Source organism: Oncorhynchus nerka, linkage group LG20, assembly GCF_034236695.1.
Source record: "Oncorhynchus nerka isolate Pitt River linkage group LG20, Oner_Uvic_2.0, whole genome shotgun sequence".
Taxonomy (NCBI): domain Eukaryota; kingdom Metazoa; phylum Chordata; class Actinopteri; order Salmoniformes; family Salmonidae; genus Oncorhynchus; species Oncorhynchus nerka.
Window position 1 is genome coordinate 96,474,882 of NC_088415.1, and position 14,078 is coordinate 96,488,959.

A 14,078-nucleotide genomic window follows, 5' to 3' on the forward strand; every position below is an offset into this window, starting at 1 on the left:
AGATATGCAGAGATAAATGGATAGACTTATAACATTGAAAGGATTTTTCTGTAGAAGGCTTTACAATACATACTATACACAAGGACAGATGGTAGTTGTAGTTTTGGAGTGTTATAGTGTCTAGAGATATGACAGATGGTAGTTGTAGTTTTGGAGTGTTATAGTGTCTAGAGATATGACAGATGGTAGTTGTAGTTTTGGAGTGTTATAGTGTCTAGAGATATGACAGATGGTAGTTGTAGTTTTGGAGTGTTATAGTGTCTAGAGATATGACAGATGGTAGTTGTAGTTTTGGAGTGTTATAGTGTCTAGAGATATGACAGATGGTAGTTGTAGTTTTGGAGTGTTATAGTGTCTAGAGATATGACAGATGGTAGTTGTAGTTTTGTAGTGTTATAGTGTCTAGAGACATGACAGATGGTAGTTGTAGTGTTATAGTGTCTAGAGACATGACAGATGGTAGTTGTAGTTTTGCAGTGTTATAGTGTCTAGAGATATGACAGATGGTAGTTGTAGTTTTGTAGTGTTATAGTGTCTAGAGACATGACAGATGGTAGTTGTAGTGTTATAGTGTCTAGAGATATGACAGATGGTAGTTGTAGTGTTATAGTATCTAGAGACATGACAGGTGGTAGCTGTAGTGTTATAGTATCTAGAGACATGACAGATGGTAGTTGTAGTGTTATAGTGTCTAGAGACATGACAGATGGTAGTTGTAGTGTTATAGTGTCTAGAGACATGACAGATGGTAGTTGTAGTGTTATAGTGTTATAGTGTCTAGAGACATGACAGATGGTAGTTGTAGTTTTGCAGTGTTATAGTGTCTAGAGACATGACAGATGGTAGTTGTAGTTTTGCAGTGTTATAGTGTCTAGAGACATGACAGATGGTAGTTGTAGTTTTGCAGTGTTATAGTGTCTAGAGACATGACAGATGGTAGTTGTAGTTTTGCAGTGTTATAGTGTCTAGAGACATGACAGATGGTAGTTGTAGTGTTATAGTGTCTAGAGATATGACAGATGGTAGTTGTAGTGTTATAGTGTCTAGAGACATGACAGATGGTAGTTGTAGTTTTGTAGTGTTATAGTGTCTAGAGACATGACAGATGGTAGTTGTAGTGTTATAGTGTCTAGAGACATGACAGATGGTAGTTGTAGTGTTATAGTGTCTAAAGACATGACAGATGGTAGTTGTAGTGTTATAGTGTCTAGAGACATGACAGATGGTAGTTGTAGTGTTATAGTATCTAGAGACATGACAGATGGTAGTTGTAGTGTTATAGTATCTAGAGACATGACAGATGGTAGTTGTAGTGTTATAGTGTCTAGAGACATGACAGATGGTAGTTGTAGTTTTGTAGTGTTATAGTGTCTAGAGACATGACAGATGGTAGTTGTAGTGTTATAGTGTCTAGAGACATGACAGATGGTAGTTGTAGTGTTATAGTGTCTAGAGACATGACAGATGGTAGTTGTAGTGTTATAGTATCTAGAGACATGACAGATGGTAGTTGTAGTTTTGCAGTGTTATAGTGTCTAGAGACATGACAGATGGTAGTTGTAGTTTTGCAGTGTTATAGTGTCTAGAGACATGACAGATGGTAGTTGTAGTTTTGCAGTGTTATAGTGTCTAGAGACATGACAGATGGTAGTTGTAGTGTTATAGTGTCTAGAGATATGACAGATGGTAGTTGTAGTGTTATAGTATCTAGAGACATGACAGATGGTAGTTGTAGTGTTATAGTATCTAGAGACATGACAGATGGTAGTTGTAGTGTTATAGTGTCTAGAGACATGACAGATGGTAGTTGTAGTTTTGTAGTGTTATAGTGTCTAGAGACATGACAGATGGTAGTTGTAGTGTTATAGTGTCTAGAGACATGACAGATGGTAGTTGTAGTGTTATAGTGTCTAAAGACATGACAGATGGTAGTTGTAGTGTTATAGTGTCTAGAGACATGACAGATGGTAGTTGTAGTGTTATAGTATCTAGAGACATGACAGATGGTAGTTGTAGTGTTATAGTATCTAGAGACATGACAGATGGTAGTTGTAGTGTTATAGTGTCTAGAGACATGACAGATGGTAGTTGTAGTTTTGTAGTGTTATAGTGTCTAGAGACATGACAGATGGTAGTTGTAGTGTTATAGTGTCTAGAGACATGACAGATGGTAGTTGTAGTGTTATAGTGTCTAAAGACATGACAGATGGTAGTTGTAGTGTTATAGTGTCTAGAGACATGACAGATGGTAGTTGTAGTGTTATAGTATCTAGAGACATGACAGATGGTAGTTGTAGTGTTATAGTATCTAGAGACATGACAGATGGTAGTTGTAGTGTTATAGTGTCTAGAGACATGACAGATGGTAGTTGTAGTGTTATAGTGTCTAGAGACATGACAGATGGTAGTTGTAGTGTTATAGTATCTAGAGACATGACAGATGGTAGTTGTAGTGTTATAGTATCTAGAGACATGACAGATGGTAGTTGTAGTTTTAAAGTGTTATAGTGTTTAGAGACATGACAGATGGTAGTTGTAGTGTTATAGTGTCTAGAGACATGACAGATGGTAGTTGTAGTGTTATAGTGTCTAAAGACATGACAGATGGTAGTTGTAGTGTTATAGTGTCTAAAGACATGACAGATGGTAGTTGTAGTGTTATAGTGTCTAGAGACATGACAGATGGTAGTTGTAGTGTTATAGTGTCTAGAGACATGACAGATGGTAGTTGTAGTGTTATAGTATCTAGAGACATGACAGATGGTAGTTGTAGTTTTAAAGTGTTATAGTGTCTAAAGACATGACAGATGGTAGTTGTAGTGTTATAGTGTCTAAAGACATGACAGATGGTAGTTGTAGTTTTGTAGTGTTATAGTGTCTAGAGACATGACAGATGGTAGTTGTAGTGTTATAGTGTCTAGAGACATGACATATGGTAGTTGTAGTGTTATAGTGTCTAGAGACATGACAGATGGTAGTTGTAGTTTTAAAGTGTTATAGTGTCTAAAGACATGACAGATGGTAGTTGTAGTGTTATAGTGTCTAAAGACATGACAGATGGTAGTTGTAGTTTTGTAGTGTTATAGTGTTTAGAGACATGACAGATGGTAGTTGTAGTTGACCTTCTAATGGCGTCAGACCGAGGCTCTGCATCTGTCCTCGTGCTCCTAGACCATAGTGCTGCTTTTGATACCGTCAATCACCACATTCATTTGGAGAGATTGGAAACCCAAATTGGTCTACACGGACAAGTTCTGGCCTGGTTTAGATCTTATCTGTCGGAAAGATATCAGTTTGTCTCTGTGAATGGTTTGGAATGGAATGGAATCAACTGTAAATTTCGGTGTTCCTCAAGGTTCTGTTTTAGGACCACTATTGTTTTCACTATATATTTTACCTCTTGGGGATGTTATTCAAAAACATAATGTTAACTTTCACTGCTATGCGGATGACACACAGCTGTACATTTCAATGAAACATGGTGAAGCACCAAATTTGCACTTGCTAGAAGCCTGTGTTTCAGACATAAGGACATGGATGGCTGCAAACGTTCTACTTTTAAACTCGGACAAAACAGAGATGCTTGTTCTAGGTCCCAAGAAAAAAAGAGATCTTCTGTTGAATCTGACAATGAATCTTGATGTTTGTACAGTCGTCTCAAATAAAACTGTGAAGGACCTCGGCGTTACTCTGGACCCTGATCTCTCTTTTGACGAACATATCAAGACTGTTTCAAGGACAGCTTTTTTCCATCTACATAACATTGCAAAAATCAGAAACTTTCTGTCCAAAAATGATGCAGAAAAATTAATCCATGCTTTTGTTACTTCTAGGTTAGACTACTGCAATGCTCTACTTTCCGGCTACCCGGATAAAGCACTAAATAAACTTCAGTTAGTGCTAAATACGGCTGCTAGAATCCTGACTAGAACCCCAAAAATGTGATCATATTACTCCAGTGCTAGTCTCTCTACACTGGCTTCCTGTCAAGGCAAGGGCTGATTTCAAGGTTTTACTGCTAACCTACAAAGCATTACATGGGCTTGCTCCTACCTATCTCTCTGATTTGGTCCTGCCGTACATACCTACACGTACGCTACGGTCACAAGACGCAGGCCTCCTAATTGTCCCTAGAATTTCTAAGCAAACAGCTGGAGGCAGGGCTTTCTCTTATAGAGCTCCATTTTTATGGAATGGTCTGCCTACCCATGTGAGAGACGCAGACTCGGTCTCAACCTTTAGGTCTTTACTGAAGACTCATCTCTTCAGTAGGTCATATGATTGAGTGTAGTCTGGCCCAGGAGTGTGAAGGTGAACGGAAGGGCTCTGGAGCAGTCTTCTCTGTAACCTATATAACACCAGACCTGACAGCAGTCTTCTCTGTAGTCTATAGAGTCTATATAACACCAGACCTGACAGCAGTCTTCTCTGTAGTCTATATAACAACAGACCTGACAGCAGTCTTCTCTGTAGTCTATATAACACCAGACCCGATAGCAGTCTTCTCTGTAGTCTATATAGTCTATATAACACCAGACCTGATAGCAGTCTTCTCTGTAGTCTATATAACACCAGACCTGACAGCAGTCTTCTCTGTAGTCTATATAACACCAGACCTGACAGCAGTTCTCTGTAGTCTATATAACACCAGACCTGATAGCAGTCTTCTCTGTAGTCTATATAACACCAGACCTGACAGCAGTCTTCTCTGTAGTCTATATATTCCCTATAACACCAGACCTGACAGCAGTCTTCTCTGTAGTCTATATAGTCCATATAACACCAGACCCGATAGCAGTCTTCTCTGTAGTCTATATAACACCAGACCTGACAGCAGTCTTCTCTGTAGTCTATATAACAACAGACCTGATAGCAGTCTTCTCTGTAGTCTATATAGCACCAGACCTGACAGCAGTCTTCTCTGTAGTCTATATAACACCATACCTGATAGTAGTCTTCTCTGTAGTCTATGTAACACCAGACCTGATAGCAGTCTTCTCTGTAGTCTATAGAGTCTATATAACACCAGACCTGACAGCAGTCTTCTCTGTAGTCTATATAACACCAGACCTGATAGCAGTCTTCTCTGTAGTCCATAGAGTCTATATAACACCAGACCTGACAGCAGTCTTCTCTGTAGTCTATATAACACCAGACCTGATAGCAGTCTTCTCTGTAGTCTATATAGTCTATATAACACCAGACCTGACAGCAGTCTTCTCTGTAGTCTATATAACACCAGACCTGACAGCAGTCTTCTCTGTAGTCTATATAACACCAGACCTGATAGCAGTCTTCTCTGTAGTCCATAGAGTCTATATAACACCAGACCTGATAGCAGTCTTCTCTGTAGTCCATAGAGTCTATATAACACCAGACCTGACAGCAGTATTCTCTGTAGTCTATATAACACCAGACCTGATAGCAGTCTTCTCTGTAGTCTATATAGTCTATATAACACCAGACCTGACAGCAGTCTTCTCTGTAGTCTATATAACACCAGACCTGATAGCAGTCTTCGCTGTAGTCTATATAACACCAGACCTGACAGCAGTCTTCTCTGTAGTCTATATAACACCAGACCTGACAGCAGTCTTCTCTGTAGTCTATATAACACCAGACCCGATAGCAGTCTTCTCTGTAGTCTATATAACACCAGACCTGATAGCAGTCTTCTCTGTAGTCTATATAACACCAGACCTGACAGCAGTCTTCTCTGTAGTCTATATAGTCTATATAACACCAGACCCGATAGCAGTCTTCTCTGTAGTCTATATAACACCAGACCTGTTAGCAGTCTTCTCTGTAGTCTATATAACACCAGACCTGACAGCAGTCTTCTCTGTAGTCTATATAACACCAGACCTGATAGCAGTCTTCTCTGTAGTCTATATAACTCCAGACCTGACAGCAGTCTTTTCTGTCGTCTATATAACACCAGACCTGATAGCAGTCTTCTCTGTAGTCTATAGAGTCTATATAACAACAGACCTGACAGCAATCTTCTCTGTAGTCTATATAACACCAGACCTGACAGCAGTCTTCTCTGTAGTCTATATAACTCCATACCTGATAGCAGTCTTCTCTGTAGTCTATATAACACCAGACCTGATAGCAGTCTTCTCTGTAGTCTATATAACACCAGACCTGAAAGCTGATAGGCTGACCTGATAGCAGTCTTCTCTGTAGTCTATATAACAACAGACCTGACAGCAGTCTTCTCTGTAGTCTATATAACTCCAGACCTGATAGCAGTCTTCTCTGTAGTCCATAAAACACCAGACCCGATAGCAATCTTCTCTGTAGGCTATATAACACCAGACCCGATAGCAATCTTACCTGTAGTCTATATAACACCAGACCTGACAGCAGTCTTCTCTGTAGTCTATATAACACCAGACCTGATAGCAGTCTTCTCTGTAGTCTATATAACACCAGACCTGATAGCAGTCTTCTCTGTAGTCTATATAACACCAGACCTGATAGCAGTCTTCTCTGTAGTCCATAGAGTCTATATAACACCAGACCTGACAGCAGTCTTCTCTGTAGTCTATATAATACCAGACCTGACAGCAGTCTTCTCTGTAGTCTATATAATACCAGACCTGACAGCAGTCTTCTCTGTAGTCTATATAACACCAGACCTGATAGCAGTCTTCTCTGTAGTCTATATAGTCCATATAACACCAGACCTGACAGCAGTCTTCTCTGTAGTCTATATAACACCAGACCTGACAGCAGTCTTCTATGTAGTCTATATAGTCTATATAACACCAGACCCGATAGCAGTCTTCTCTGTAGTCTATATAACACCAGACCTGATAGCAGTCTTCTCTGTAGTCTATATAACACCAGACCTGATAGCAGTCTTCTCTGTAGTCTATATAACACCAGACCTGATGGCTGATAGGCTGACCTGATAGCAGTCTTCTCTGTGGCTTCTGGCCCGTTAGAAGCAGGAAGTTCATCAGCCAGGACCTCCTCGGGGCTACGAGGGTCAAATAGAACCTTCGTCTCTCCGTCTCTCACGCCAATCCCCGCTGCAGGGGCCGACCACATTGCACTCTGGGACTTGGAACCTGTGGGGTTTAGGTGACACTGTCAGATTCAACAATTTGGTACATGATCGGTAGGTAACCAAGATTTAGGTAAATCTGCGTTGATTTTTTTGTGCCTTTAGTCTTTTTTGTATCGACAAAACGCATAACAGTTGGTGGAGTTGGTGCCTCTAAGGCAGGCGGATAGTAGAGGGCCTTTTTACCAATGAATGTGTTTGACTCATATAATTGTGTTTTGCTTTTTGTGTTTTGTGATTGCATTTCATGTATTGCGTAATTGATGTGTAACACTGAGTTTACAAAACATTATGAACACCTTTCTAATATTGAGTTGCACCCACTTTTGCCTTCAGAACAGTTAGTCAGGAATGGTCTAACCCTAACCCTAACCCTTTTGCCTTCAGAACAGTTAGTCAGGAATGGTCTAACCCTAACCCTAACCCTAACCCTTTTGCCTTCAGTACAGTTAGTCAGGAATGGTCTCAAGGTGTCAAAGAGTTCCACAAGGATGCTGGCCCATGTTGACTCCAATGCTTCATACAGTTGTGTCCAGTTGGCCTGTAGTGGATCTCTACTCCAAATAGCTTGTTCCATCTATCAGGAACTGGGATTCATCAGACCAGAGCAATGTTTTTCCAATTCTCCTATGTCCAGTGTTTTCGCTCCTTAGCCCACTGCAACCACAGTCTCTTGTTTTTTGCTGAAAGAAGTAGAACTCTGTTAGGTTTTCGGCTGCCATACCCAGTTTGTGTCAAGGTACACAACAAGTTGTGCATTCTTTTAAAAAAATGTGCCATTCCTGAACCTGTGACCAGAAACAAGCTACATATTGACAATGCCGGAATAAATGATCTAGTGATTCTGTTGAATCAAGTGTAGCTGTTTGTATCAGTTCATAAACCATGTGCCATGGAATCGGTACATCGGAAATCTCTTCGCATTTATTCTGAAACCTGTAAGGAGCAGCTGGCAACATTTTGGTCCTTTTTGTCCTCGAACTAAACTGGTATATTTTTTCTAACTATATCATTTACTTTCAGCTAATTTGAATCTTTAATAAATGGGCAGACAAACAAGTTCCCCCTCTTCCACTTGCTTCCTCCATTGTTGTGGTAATGCTGCAATCAGTTGGTTGTAACTTTGATTGAGCAGACATTCCCATATATTTTCGATAGCTGCATATGTGACATAACTCCACCGTTTCTATTCATAATATCATTAAGAAATATAATACAATAAAAATTAAAAAGTAGATTTAAAAAAGTAGATTTGAGTTTAACCATAATATTTGTTGTAATATTTGTTCTATCTTTTCTGGAGGATAAAATTGAAATTGTAACCAGCTTTGTATGGCTTGTTTAACTTCTTTGGGACAGGGGGCAGTATTTTCACATCCGGATGAAAAGCGTGTCCAGAGTAAACGGCCTGCTACTCAGACCCAGAAGCTAAGATATGCATATTATTAGTAGATTTGGATAGAAAACACTATGAAGTTTCTAAAACTGTTTGAATCATGTATGTGAGTATAACAGAACTTATTTGGCAGGCAAAACTTTTTTGAGGTCACTCTCTTTTCAATGAGCTTTCATTGGCAATCCAGATTTCTAATCAACTTTCCTGCAGTTTCTATCACTTCCACTGGATGTCAACAGTCTTTAGACTGGTTGAGGTTTTTCCTTTGAGAAATGAAGAAGTAACACTGTTCAGAATGAGGGTAGAGGGAAGTGTACTCTTTGTTAGAGGCGTGTGACCTGAAAGCTCCACTTTGTTTTCCTCCGGTATTGAACGCAGTACATCCCGTCTTCAATTGTATCGATTATTTACGTAAAAAAATACCTAAAGTTGTATTACAAAAGTAGTTTGAAATGTTTGGACAAAGCTTACAGGTAACTTTAGAGATATTTTGTAGTCACGTTGCGCAAGTTGCAACCGGTGTTTTTCTGGATCAAACGCGCCAAATAAATGGACATTTTGGATATATATCGACGGAATTAATGAAACAAAAGGACCATTTGTGATGTTTATGGGACATATTGGAGTGCCAACAGAAGAAGCTCGTCAAAGGTAAGGCATGAATTATATTTTTATTTCTGCGTTTTGTGTCGCGCCTGAAGGGTTGAAATATGATGGTCTGTGTTTGTTTACTGGGGTGCTATCCTCACATAATAGCGTCGTTTGCTTTCGCCGTAAAGCATTTTTTAAATCTGACACGTTGGCTAGATTCACAACAAGTGTAGCTTTACTTTGGTATATTGAATGTGTGATTTCATAATAAGTTACATTTTTATAGTAATTTATTTGAATTTGGTGCTCTGCATTTTCACTGGATGTTGGCCAGGTGGGATGCTACCGTCCCACATATCCCAGAGAGGTTAAGATACTTTAAACCATGTTTCATTTTCAGTCTGTGTAGTCCGTATAAAGGCAAAAAGGCACAAAAAAGTATGAGCCTTTCTTATTAATCAACTGGAGAACCAGTTCAGGTTGAAATATAACTTATGTATGAACTAAGCTTTAGTGAGAGGTTAAATGCTTTAATATTTAATAATTTTAGCCCCCCAAACTCATATTGATTATAATAATAGGCATGTTTAATTTTGTCTGGCTTAGCCTTCCAAATAAAGTGAAATATTTTTTTGCTATGATTTAAGAAACAAGTGGTCTGGAGTAGGTGGTGCCCTTAGTAAGTGGTCTGGAGTAGGTGGTGCCCTTAGTAAGTGGTCTGGAGTAGTTGGTGCCCTTAATAAGTAAGTAAACTGTGATCGGACCAAAGAGTTCATCTATATCATTTTCTCATAAATAGACAAGTATTTACCTCTCTATGATTGTAGAATCCTTTCTATTTCATCTATTTAATCCATCTAATCCTATCTATTTTTGCAAACCTTCTATTGAAATTGATTGTGGTAAGTTAATTTCTATTTTTTGAGATATGAATACCAAGTATGTCGACTTCACCATCAACCAATTTTATTGGTAAATTATTGGCTTGTCTTTTAACAATCCAATACGTAATATGGTACACTTGTCATGATTAGGTTTTAGTCCAGAGAGTCTAGAAAAGAGGTCAAGATCTTTAATGAGACTGTGCAGGGATCCAGATTGTGGACTTAAGATAAAACTTGAGTCATTGGCATACATTGATACTTTTGTTTTTCACCCCTTGACTTCTAACCACGTGTCACGTTCTGACCTTAGTTCCTTTGTGATGTCTTTGTTTTAGTATGGTCAGGGCGTGAGTTGGGTGGGCAGTCTATGTTCTTTTTTCTATGATTTGGTATTTCTGTGTTTGGCCTGGTATGAATCTCAACCAGAGGTTTAAATAAATAACATGAACAAGCACCACGCTGCGCTTTGGTCCTCACCTTCTTCCACCGACGTCCGTTACACCACGATGTTATTGTTGGATCTGATTTTAATAGCTAGCATTTCAATGACCATAACAAATAGAAACAATGGACAGCCTTGTTGTATAGTTAAAACATGCTAATAATGGATCTTTGAGTACATAAAAATAGGTCTAAATACCAGAAACAGTGTGTGAAAACCTTGTGAAGACTTACAGAAAACGTTTGACCTCTGTCATTGCCAACAAAGGGTATATAACAAAGTATTGAGATCAACTGAAAATTGACCAAATACTTATTTTCCACCATAATTTGCAAATAAATTCATTAAAAATCCTACAATGTGATTTTCTCGATTTTTTTTAATTCTCATTGTCTGTCATAGTTGAAGTGTACCTATGATGAAAATTACAGGCCTCTCTCATCTTTTTAAGTGGGAGAACATGCACAATTGGTGGATCACTAAATACTTTTTTGCCCCACTGTATATTCTGGTAATCCGACCAATTGAACATATGCGGTGGTACTTAATGAATATGATGTCAGTTCGGTTGTCATCTGAGACATTCTCATCAATGATAGGATGACATAAACTCTACAGTGGAAAGTCTGCACATTGTAGTTATCGGATTCACATGGAATTGTTGTTCAATATAAATGTTTGAATATAAAATTATTGGTGAAAAGATTAAATGTAATTTTAGCTTCCAAATGAGAGATTTGGGTTTTCATAAGATAGGGCTCTGCTCACTCAGTGGCCCGCCCCTGTGAAGGGACATGGGTTATAAAACTTTTCAGACACACCCTTCTCTCCCTCCACTATATAAAGCCTTGACGAAAATGTAACCTGTTCCGAGGATGTGAGGACAACGGTCCATACGTTAAAAGGACTAACATGTCAATTACAGATCTAAGCCAACCTCAGCGTGTTGCTTGGTTGCGAATGGTATGAACTTTGAACTCTTATTCACTACAGAAGTGATACCTCCTAGCCGTTGAGTTAGCAACAGCAACTGCAAACGTGGACTAGGAAAGAACAGACAAAGTATCCCGTCTACCACACAACAATGTTACTACAACGTATTCAATTTACCAGCAGAGAGATTCTTCAAAGGACAAAGGACTCTGTTGGGCAACACGGCCTTCCATCTACCACCAACCTACCGAAGCTCAGAGTAAATATTTATTACATTTTCCTTTTCCAAATGGGCGGTAATTTAGAATGCATAAGATACTGTATTTACGATAGCACAGCTTCGCCCTTTGTTCCTCAGTCTTTCCGCTCTTTCACTCGGTTCGTGAAGATTTACAACTTTCAGATAAGACTGAAATAAGGTGACGATTAATATTGACTGCTATTGATGTAAAATATTACGAGGTATTTAAGAGTTTGTGGAAGATAACAGCTCTATAAATATTATTTTGTGGTGCCCCGACTTTCTAGTTAATTACATTTACATGATTAGCTCAATCAGGTAATATTAATTACAGAGAAAGGATTTTACAGAATAGCATGTCTTATCACTTAATCCGGCATAGCCAAAGACACGACAACAGGTTTAAAGGGTTAGGGATATCTTCACCACTACAGGTTTAAAGGGTTAGGGATATCTTCACCACTACAGGTTTAAAGGGTTAGGGATATCTTCACCACTACAGGTTTAAAGGGTTAGGGATATCTTCACCACTACAGGTTTAAAGGGTTAGGGATATCTTCACCACTACAGGTTTAAAGGGTTAGGGATATCTTCACCATTACAGGTTTAAAGGGTTAGGGATATCTTCACCACTACAGGTTTAAAGGGTTAGGGATATCTTCACCATTACAGGTTTAAAGGGTTAGGGATATCTTCACCACTACAGGTTTAAAGGGTTAGGGATATCTTCACCACTACAGGTTTAAAGGGTTAGGGATATCTTCACCACTACAGGTTTAAAGGGTTAGGGATATTTTCACCACTACAGGTTTAAAGGGTTAGGGATATCTTCACCACTACAGGTCTAAAGGGTTAGGGATATCTTCACCATTACAGGTTTAAAGGGTTAGGGATATCTTCACCACTACAGGTTTAAAGGGTTTGGGATATCTTCACCACTACAGGTTTAAAGGGTTAGGGATATCTTCACCACTACAGGTTTAAAGGGTTAGGGATATCTTCACCACTACAGGTTTAAAGGGTTAGGGATATCTTCACCACTACAGGTTTAAAGGGTTAGGGATATCTTCACCACTACAGGTTTAAAGGGTTAGGGATATCTTCACCACTACAGGTTTAAAGGGTTAGGGATATCTTCACCATTACAGGTTTAAGAATGGTTTTCTTCAGCTAGTTTCACTCCGTGTGGCTAACCTTCAAATTATACATTGACACTGATACCATCTCCTAGACACACATACTTCAAACCATGCCACCTCAAACCAAACCACCTCAAACCAAACCACCTCAAACCAACTCAACTCAAACTAACCCACCTCGAACCAACTCACCTTGAACCAGCTCACTTGAACCAACTCACCTCAAACCACCCCACCTCAAACCAACCCACCTCAACTGATACCCTGTTCTGTCCTTTCCCCTCCCAGACACAGAACCCTGTTCTGTCCTTTCCCCTCCCAGACACAGAACCCTGTAGTGTCCTTTCCCCTCCCAGACACAGAACCCTGTTCTGTCCTTTCCCCTCCCAGACACAGAACCCTGTAGTGTCCTTTCCCCTCCCAGACACAGAACCCTGTAGTGTCCTTTCCCCTCCCAGACACAGAACCCTGTTCTGTCCTTTCCCCTCCCAGACACAGAACCCTGTTCTGTCCTTTCCCCTCCCAGACACAGAACCCTGTTCTGTCCTTTCCCCTCCCAGACACAGAACCCTGTAGTGTCCTTTCCCCTCCCAGACACAGAACCCTGTTCTGTCCTTTCCCCCTCCCAGACACAGAACCCTGTAGTGTCCTTTCCCCTCCCAGACACAGAACCCTGTAGTGTCCTTTCCCCTCCCAGACACAGAACCCTGTTCTGTCCTTTCCCCTCCCAGACACAGAACCCTGTTCTGTCCTTTCCCCTCCCAGACACAGAACCCTGTTCTGTCCTTTCCCCCTCCCAGACACAGAACCCTGTTCTGTCCTTTCCCCCTCCCAGACACAGAACCCTGTTCTGTCCTTTCCCCCTCCCAGACACAGAACCCTGTAGTGTCCTTTCCCCTCCCAGACACAGAACCCTGTTCTGTCCTTTCCCCCTCCCAGACACAGAACCCTGTTCTGTCCTTTCCCCCTCCCAGACACAGAACCCTGTTCTGTCCTTTCCCCCTCCCAGACACAGAACCCTGTAGTGTCCTTTCCCCTCCCAGACACAGAACCCTGTAGTGTCCTTTCCCCTCCCAGACACAGAACCCTGTTCTGTCCTTTCCCCCTCCCAGACACAGAACCCTGTTCTGTCCTTTCCCCCTCCCAGACACAGAACCCTGTTCTGTCCTTTCCCCCTCCCAGACACAGAACCCTGTTCTGTCCTTTCCCCCTCCCAGACACAGAACCCTGTAGTGTCCTTTCCCCTCCCAGACACAGAACCCTGTTCTGTCCTTTCCCCCTCCCAGACACAGAACCCTGTTCTGTCCTTTCCCCCTCCCAGACACAGAACCCTGTTCTGTCCTTTCCCCCTCCCAGACACAGAACCCTGTTCTGTCC

The 14,078-nt window shown here is 40.5% G+C and overlaps 1 protein-coding gene across 1 annotated transcript in view; it reads right to left on the minus strand.

The window, feature by feature from the left end:
• Positions 1 to 7,072, minus strand: part of LOC115121991 (dual specificity calcium/calmodulin-dependent 3',5'-cyclic nucleotide phosphodiesterase 1A-like) — a 115,535-nt gene extending 108,463 nt beyond the window's left edge. Inside the window, exon 1 of the mRNA XM_065006018.1 lies at positions 6,917 to 7,072. Within this exon, the coding sequence (XP_064862090.1) occupies positions 6,917 to 7,059 (143 nt within the window). The 5' untranslated portion in view covers positions 7,060 to 7,072. The remainder of the gene's footprint in view (positions 1 to 6,916) is intronic.
• Between the last annotated feature and the right edge of the window lie 7,006 nt (positions 7,073 to 14,078).